The 8,825-nt window shown below is 59.3% G+C and overlaps 1 protein-coding gene across 2 annotated transcripts; it reads left to right on the forward strand.

The window, feature by feature from the left end:
• Positions 1-1,558: 1,558 nt before the first annotated feature.
• On the forward strand, positions 1,559-7,515 carry LOC311377411 (glyceraldehyde-3-phosphate dehydrogenase-like). Of its 2 annotated transcripts, XM_084491307.1 has the most exons (11): positions 1,559-1,693; positions 1,948-2,057; positions 2,266-2,356; positions 2,967-3,082; positions 3,382-3,463; positions 5,163-5,314; positions 5,514-5,592; positions 6,065-6,148; positions 6,477-6,574; positions 7,349-7,446; positions 7,483-7,515. In XM_084491307.1, the coding sequence occupies exons 1-10, from the start codon at positions 1,691-1,693 to the stop codon at positions 7,416-7,418; spliced, it is 885 nt and encodes a 294-aa protein (XP_084347433.1). In that variant the 5' UTR covers positions 1,559-1,690; the 3' UTR covers positions 7,419-7,446; positions 7,483-7,515. The 2 variants fall into 2 exon arrangements, with proteins under 2 accessions (XP_084347433.1, XP_084347432.1); XM_084491306.1 differs by having other exon boundaries at positions 7,349-7,490.
• The last annotated feature ends 1,310 nt before the right edge of the window (positions 7,516-8,825 follow it).

The following is an 8,825-nucleotide window of genomic DNA, read 5'->3' on the forward strand; positions in this document are numbered from 1 at the left end:
GTAATGGTCTTATTTACAGTACTGTAAGTTAAACCTTTACAGTAGTGGACGGTGTAATGGTCTTATTTACAGTACTGTAAGTTAAACCTTTACAGTAGTGGACAGTGTAATGGTCTTATTTACAGTACTGTAAGTTAAACCTTTACAGTAGTGGACAGTGTAATGGTCTTATTTACAGTACTGTAAGTTAAACCTTTACAGTAGTGGACAGTGTAATGGTCTTATTTACAGTACTGTAAGTTAAACCTTTACAGTATTGGACAGTGTAAGGTTATGGGGTTAGAATGCGGTGCGTTGAAGGAATCTCCTTATTGGGATGCAGTAGTGAGTCACTGAGCTCTGCCGTCCCTCTGAGGATCTATGAGGAACATCTCTGTCCCTCTCTGAGTGGATCCTCTTCAGTAGGAGTACGCCAAACACTAAAGTAAGACTTCAAATGAAGTCCACTCCAAATGTCCCCAGTGAAACACAGCAGGAGGGCATAAACGTTACCAGGGTTGTCCGTTAAACTCTTCTCCTAACTCTTAACCTAGTGATGGTTAGTGTGTACGGGGAACGGGTTAACCTAGTGATGGTTAGTGTATAGGGGAACGGGTTAACCTAGTGATGGTTAGTGTGTACGGGGAATGGGTTAACCTAGTGATGGTTAGTGTATACGGGGAACGGGTTAACCTAGTGATGGTTAGTGTATACGGGGAACGGATTAACCTAGTGATGGTTAGTGTGTACGGGGAACGGGTTAACCTAGTGATGGTTAGTGTGTACGGGGAACGGGTTAACCTAGTGATGGTTAGTGTGTACGGGGAACGGGTTAACCTAGTGATGGTTAGTGTGTACGGGGAACGGGTTAACCTAGTGATGGTTAGTGCTGGCTCTATGAACATCCTCTCTGTACCCAGAGAGATATTGGTTCTGTGTTCTGACAGATGTACTCACGGTCACGTTGGATGAAGAGTCAGCTGAAGGTTAATCTAGAGAGTGTAATGACCGTGGAGTCCGGCCCTGTCTGGTCTGCTGCCAGGGGCCCCGGGGCCCGGGGCCGTGTTGGGTAAACACCGACCGCTCCTCCTGTCAGCCCGGAGTCAGCTCCTGTCTGAACAACACGGCCCCTGGTGGAGCCCTACTGCCCCCTGGTGGACCAGGTGGTAGTGGAGGGCCCTACCGCCCCCTGGTGGAGGCCTACCGCCCCCTGGTGGACCAGGTGGTAGTGGAGCCCTACCGCCCCCTGGTGGACCAGGTGGTAGTGGAGCCCTACCGCCCCCTGGTGGGATCAGGTGGTAGTGGGGCCCTACCGCCCCCTGGTGGACCAGGTGGTAGTGGAGGGCCCTACTGCCCCCTGGTGGGACCAGGTGGTAGTGGAGGGGCCCTACCGCCCCCTGGTGGACCAGGTGGTAGTGGAGGGGCCCTACCGCCCCCTGGTGGGACCAGGTGGTAGTGGAGGGGCCCTACCGCCCCCTGGTGGACCAGGTGGTAGTGGAGGGGCCCTACCGCCCCCTGGTGGACCAGGTGGTGGTGGTGGGGCCCTACCGCCCCCTGGTGGACCAGGTGAGCTACAGGACTGTTGAGCGCTGGCTGACTGTTTCCTTGTCTCAGATTCGGGCGCATCGGGCGTCTGGTGACGCGGGCCGCCGCCTTGGGCGGGAAAGTCAACGTGGTCGCCATCAACGACCCCTTCATCACCCTGGAGTACATGGTGGGTGTGTGTGTGTGTGTGGGTATATTTAATGTGCTGTGTGTTGTGTATATGTAACGTCTGTGTGTGTTGTGTGTATGTAACGTCTGTGTGTGTGGGTATATTTAATGTACTGTGTGTTGTGTGTATGTAACGTCTCTCTCTGTGTGTGTGTGGTGTACTGTGTGTTGTGTGTATGTAACGTCTCTGTGTGTGTGTGTGTGGTGTACTGTGTGTTGTGTGTATGTAACGTCTCTCTCTGTGTGTGTGTGTAGGCCTACATGTTCCAGTACGACTCCACCCACGGGCCCTGGAAGCACAGCGAGGTGAAGGTGGCCAACGGCCAGCTGTGCATCGGCGCCATGCGCATCACCGTCTCCCACGAGTAGGTCACTTCCTGCCTGACGCCAAGTGTTGACGTAGTGAAGGCGTAGCATCGCTGTGGTAACCGCGGTAACGTTGTGCGGCGGTGGTAACACTGTTGTGATGCTACTGGGGTATCGCGGTCTGGTGGTGATGCTGTGGTCGCCGTGGTAACGCTGTGATGCTGTGTGTGGTCGCCGTGGTAACGCTGTGATGCTGTGTGTGTCCAGGAGGGCCCCAGAGAGCATCGGCTGGGGCGCGCTGGGCGTGGACTACGTGGTGGAGTCCACCGGAGTGTTCACCACCATCGAGAAGGCCTCCGTAAGACCCCCACCCGTTAACACCACCCTACACCCCTTAACACCACCCTACACCCCTTAACATCACCCTACACCCCTTAACACCACCCTACACCCCTTAACACCACCCTACACCCCTTAACACCACCCTACACCCGTTAACACCACCCTACACCCCCTTAACACCACCCTACACCCCTTAACACCACCCTACACCCCCTTAACACCACCCTACACCCCCTTAACACCACCCTACACCCCATTAACACCACCCTACACCCCATTAACACCACCCTACACACTGTACAGGACCTCCACCCCATTAACACCACCCTACACACTGTATAGGACCTCCACCCATTAACACCACCCTACACACACTGAATAGAACCACTCTTAATATTTATGCATTAATAAAGTAATCTAATGTGAATGATACTAATGTACACAGATGGACGTACAACCTTAATGACTTATAATACTAATGACATAATGCTTTTCAAAGCAGTCCTTTGAGTCTAAGTCTATTTTGATAAGTTAAATGAGGCATGTTGGATGTGTTGAATCAAAATAAATCTTTTCATTGCTGCCTGTCACCCCTGCTGACCTTTGACCCCTGCCCCCCCCCCCAGGCTCACCTGAAGGGCGGGGCTAAGCGCGTGGTCATCTCCGCCCCCAGCGCCGACGCCCCCATGTTCGTGATGGGCGTCAACAACGACACGTACAACACCTCCATGAAGGTCGTCAGGTCAGTCACATGACGGCTCCCACACCTCCTGGACCCTCCAGGGGGGTGTCACGTGACCTGGCCCAGGGGGGTCACGTGACCTGGCCCAGGGGGGGGTCACGTGACCTCGCCCGGGGGGGGGTCCTGTCCGGCTGTCATTGGTTTAGAGTTGGGGTTCTCTAAACCAATGGAGGGATGGATGCTTTTTGCCATGGCGACGCACCAGTAGATGAGAGGTCACAGTGACTCTCTGTTGTGTGACCAGTGCCCCGCCTCTTCCTCCGTCTGAACCCCACCTCTACGCCCTCTGGTCTCCATAGCAACGCCTCCTGCACCACCAACTGCCTGGCACCCCTCGCCAAGGTCATCAACGACAACTTCACCATCGTGGAGGGCCTGATGGTACACTGCACCACCCTACCACTACACCACCCACACACCACCCTACCACTACACCACCCTACCACTACACCACAACTTCACCATCGTGGAGGGCCTGATGGTACACTGCACCACCCACTGCACCACCCACACACCACCCTACCACTACACCACCCTACCACTACACCACAACTTCACCATCGTGGAGGGCCTGATGGTACACTGCACCACCCTACCACTACACCACCCACACACCACCCACCCCACCACTACACCACCCACACACCACCCACCCCACCACTACACCACCCACACACCACCCTACCACTACACCACTACACCACCCACACCCCCCCACTACACCACAACTTCACCATCGTGGAGGGCCTGATGGTACACTGCACCACCCTACCACTACACCACCCACACACCACCCTACCACTACACCACCCACACACCACCCTACCACTACACCACCCACACACCACCCTACCACTACACCCACCACACCCCACCACTACACCACCCACACCCCACCACCCTACCACTACACCACCCACACACCACCCACCCCACCACTACACCACCCACACACCACCCACCCCACCACTACACCACCCACACACCACCCACCCCACCACTACACCACCCACACACCACCCTACCACTACACCACTACACCACCCACACCCCCCCACTACACCACAACTTCACCATCGTGGAGGGCCTGATGGTACACTGCACCACCCTACCACTACACCACCCACACACCACCCTACCACTACACCACCCTACCACTACACCACTACACCACCCACACCCCCCCACTACACCACAACTTCACCATCGTGGAGGGCCTGATGGTACACTGCACCACCCTACCACTACACCACCCACACACCACCCTACCACTACACCACCCCACCACTACACCACCCACACCCCCCCACTACACCACAACTTCACCATCGTGGAGGGCCTGATGGTACACTGCACCACCCTACCACTACACCACCCACACACCACCCTACCACTACACCACCCCCCCACTACACCACCCACACCCCCCCACTACACCACAACTTCACCATCGTGGAGGGCCTGATGGTACACTGCACCACCCTACCACTACACCACCCACACACCACCCTACCACTACACCACCCCACCACTACACCACCCACACCCCACCACTACACCACAACTTCACCATCGTGGAGGGCCTGATGGTACACTGCACCACCCACTGCACCACCCACACACCACCCTACCACTACACCACCCCACCACTACACCACAACTTCACCATCGTGGAGGGCCTGATGGTACACTGCACCACCCTACCACTACACCACCCACACACCACCCTACCACTACACCACCCACACACCACCCTACCACTACACCACCCACACACCACCCTACCACTACACCCACCACACCCCACCACTACACCACCCACACCCCACCACCCTACCACTTCACCACCCACACACCACCCTACCACTACACCCACCACACCCCACCACTACACCACCCCACCACTACACCACACACCACCCTACCACTACACCACCCACACCCCACCACTACACCACCCACACTACACCCACCACACCCCACCACTACACCACCCCACCACTACACCACCCACACCCCACTACACCACCCCTACATGCACCGCCCACAGCCCCCCCTGACCTGCTGACTCCGCCCCCAGAGCACGGTGCACGCCACCACCGCCACCCAGAAGACGGTGGACGGGCCGTCCGGTAAGATGTGGCGCGACGGGCGCGGCGCCGGGCAGAACATCATCCCCGCCTCCACCGGCGCCGCCAAGGCCGTCGGCAAGGTCATCCCCGAGCTCAACGGGTAGGACTTCCTGTTGGCCCCGCCACACTTCCTGTCCCTCTGAGCAAGGCACCGGCTTCAACCCGGCAGCACTCGGGGGCTGGACGGTGTCTGTCTGTCTGTCTGTCTGTCTGTGGTGACAGTGAGACCCATGATGACGTCATGGTCACCCTGCAGCTCTCTGTTCACACTAAGCCCCTCCCTCCTCTCTGGTGGACAGGAAGCTGACCGGCATGGCGTTCCGCGTCCCCACCCCCAACGTCTCCGTGGTGGACCTGACCGTGAGGCTGAAGAAGGCTGTGAGTCCCCGCCTCCTCCCCCCTTAACCTCCTCCCCCCTTACCCTCCTCCCCCCTTAACCTACTCCCCCCTTACCCTCCTCCCCCCTTAACCTACTCCCCCCTTACCCTCCTCCCCCCTTAACCTACTCCCCCCTTACCCTCCTCCCCCCTTAACCTCCTCCACCCTTAACCTCCTCCCCCCTTACCCTCCTCCCCCCTTACCCTCCTCCACCCTTAACCTCTACCCCCCTTAACCTCCTCCACCCTTAACCTCTACCCCCCTTAACCTCCTCCACCCTTAACCTCCTCCCCCCCCTGTTGGAGCTAGCTGTGTAACTCCTCCCCCTCGCTGTGTAACTCCTCCCCCTTAACCTCCTCCACCCTTAACCTCCTCCCCCCCCCTCCCCTCCCTGTTGGAGCTAGCTGTAACTCCTCCCCCTCGCTGTGTAACTCCTCCCCCTCGCTGTGTAACTCCTCCCCCTTCTCCCCAGGCCTCCTACGATGAGATCAAGAAGGCCATCAAGGCGGCCTCTGAGGGCCCCATGAAGGGGATCCTGGGCTACACCGAGGACCAGGTAGGACCAGGGGGTACCAGTAGGGACCAGGGGGTACCAGTAGAACCAGTAGGGGCCAGGTAGAACCAGTAGGGACCAGGTAGAACCAGTAGGGACCAGGTAGAACCAGTAGGACCAGGGGGTACCAGTAGGACCAGGTAGAACCAGGGGGTACCAGGTAGAACCAGTAGGGACCAGGGGGGTACCAGTAGAACCAGGGGGGTACCAGTAGGGACCAGGGGGGTACCAGTAGGACCAGGGGGTACCAGTACGGACCAGGGGGGGTCTAGGGGTCCTGACAACACTCCACCTGGTCTGAAGGAAGTGAGCTAACTGTACTTCCTGTCAGGTGGTGTCCACGGACTTCAACGGAGACACCCGCTCCTCCATCTTCGACGCCGGCGCCGGCATCGCCCTCAACGAGAACTTCGTCAAGCTGGTCTCCTGGTGGGTCACCTGCCGCGTCACATGACCCGCCCACCGCGCCGCCGTTGTAGAATGGTAGCCTAGCAACCACAGCGGAGGGCGGGGCTCTGAGGCGGCTCTAAGGGGGGGGGGCGGGGGGGCGGGCTGTGGGCTCCGTCCCAGTCTTCAGTCCGCCTGCCGTCTTTATCGTTACTAGGCAACCGCCGGTTCACTGGTCACAGCCTCTCGGTTCATCTGACTGGACGATGAGAAAAAAATTAATAAGGTTTTAATTTGGGCGCCTAGGAGCTGCTAGGCCCCGCCTCCCGGGCCAGGCCCCGCCTCCCGGGCCAGGCCCCGCCTCCCGGGCCAGGCCCCGCCTCCCGGGCCAGGCCCCGCCTCCCGGGCCAGGCCCCGCCCCCTCCTCCTCACAGATCAGCCTCTGGTTGGCTGAAGGCTCTCCCCCTCCTGACGCTGGACTCCCCCGTGACCTTCGGTTAGACCAGGGGTGTCAAACTGTACAGTGGGCCAAAATTGAAGTCTTGGACAAGTCGCGGGCCGGAGTTGTTGACGGGGGCCAAGACGCACATCACCGCGTTAACGCTGAAATGCGATATGCCGGCGGGCCGGTTCTGATAGACATTAGATATTATCTGGCGGGCGGCCGGATTAAATGACACTCCGGGCCGGATTAGGCCCGCGGGCCGTAGGTTTGACACCCCTGAGTTAGACGCCATGTTTAGAGGTCGCCGCCCGTGTGACATCACTTCCTGCTTCCTGTGTACACTAAACCCCGCCCCTCTCTTCTGGCTGCAGGTACGACAACGAGTTCGGCTACAGCAACCGCGTGTGTGACCTCATCCTGCACATGTACTCCAAGGAGTGACGCCTCCCCCCGCCACACGGCTCCTAGCTCCTAGCCCCCCCCCCCCCCGGCTCCTAGCTCCTAGCCCCCCCCTTTGGCTCCTAGCCCCCTCCTCCGCCACACGGCTCCTAGCCCCCCCCCTCCCTGGTTCCTGGTCTGTAGGCCGGTTCCTAGCCCCCCCCCTCCCTGGTTCCTGGTCTGTAGGCCGGTTCCTAGCCCCCCCCCCCCCTCCCTGGTTCCTGGTCTGTAGGCCGGTTCCTAGCCCCCTCCCTCCCTGGTTCCTGGTCTGTAGGCCGGTTCCTAGCCCCCCCCCCCTCCCTGGTTCCTGGTCTGTAGGCCGGTTCCTAGCCCCCCCCCCCCTCCCTGGTTCCCGGGCCCCCAGGGGCCCCCTGGGGCCCGGGTTCCTGAGTCTCACTGTAGTCCCCCGGGGCCTTGAACCCGTCTCACTGTATGGTCTGAACTGTCTCTATAATAAACGTGTTGGTGAAGCTGACGTGTGTCGACTCAATCACTGGAGCTCAAGTCTTGATGAACAATTTGAAAAATGTAAAAACAAAGTGCTGTTGTTGATCAATGAAGTGTTAACGTGAAGCCAGCAGTGCGTCACTGGGCGCCCCCCCCCATTAAGAGCCTCCGCAGGACCGGACGACCCGTTACAGTCACCGGCTCTCCGGTGCCGCTCTGATAACCGTAATTACCGATGACGACACCGCGCCGTGTCTTCACCCTACCGGAGCCGTTCCTCCTCCGCGTGCTCGGGAACGCTGACTGGGCGCGAGGGGGTGTGTGTGTGTGTGTGTGTGCGCCGCGCGCCGTCCACTACGGTAACCGAACGCCGCAGTCACTCACGTGTCGGTGTCCTCGAGCTCTGCACCACCACGGCACCGCGAGCAGCTCCCGTGGTCCGTTACAGTCGGTCGCCGCCGGTCGTTCTTCAGTTCGTATTAACCGAGCTGCTGTTTATTCTTTATTTGTTTTATTCGGACTGACCGACAGCGGTCGTTTAGTCGCGCGCTTTAATCGGTTACCGAACGTCGCTCCTGCGTTTGTTTACGTGTGCGCGCGCGCTGCTCGCGGTCCTGAGTTTGCGGGGAAGTTTCGGAGCCGGTAACGGGACGAGGCACGAGCCGGTGTGTGTTGACATCAGCGGCCCGCGGACACGAGCGTCACCGGAGGTTTTGATGCCGGATCTCGAGCACTTCAGGTTCTCCTACTCGACGATGAATCCGTTCCCGGGCTCCGAGAGCGCGTTCCCGCTGCACCAGACCGACGGGAGCGCGGGGCTGGAGCCCTACGGCGGGCCGGACCCGGGCTACCTCCTCGGGGAGCCCGGCTCCGGCGGCTTCGGGCCGGACGGGTTCCCGGTGGGGCTGGACTTCGGCGCGCTCCCGCCGTCCGGTCTCGCGTACCTGCACCTGAGCGGCGCGC

This window comes from Micromesistius poutassou (assembly GCF_964030765.1).
Source record: "Micromesistius poutassou genome assembly, contig: SCAFFOLD_1565, whole genome shotgun sequence".
NCBI lineage: Eukaryota > Metazoa > Chordata > Actinopteri > Gadiformes > Gadidae > Micromesistius > Micromesistius poutassou.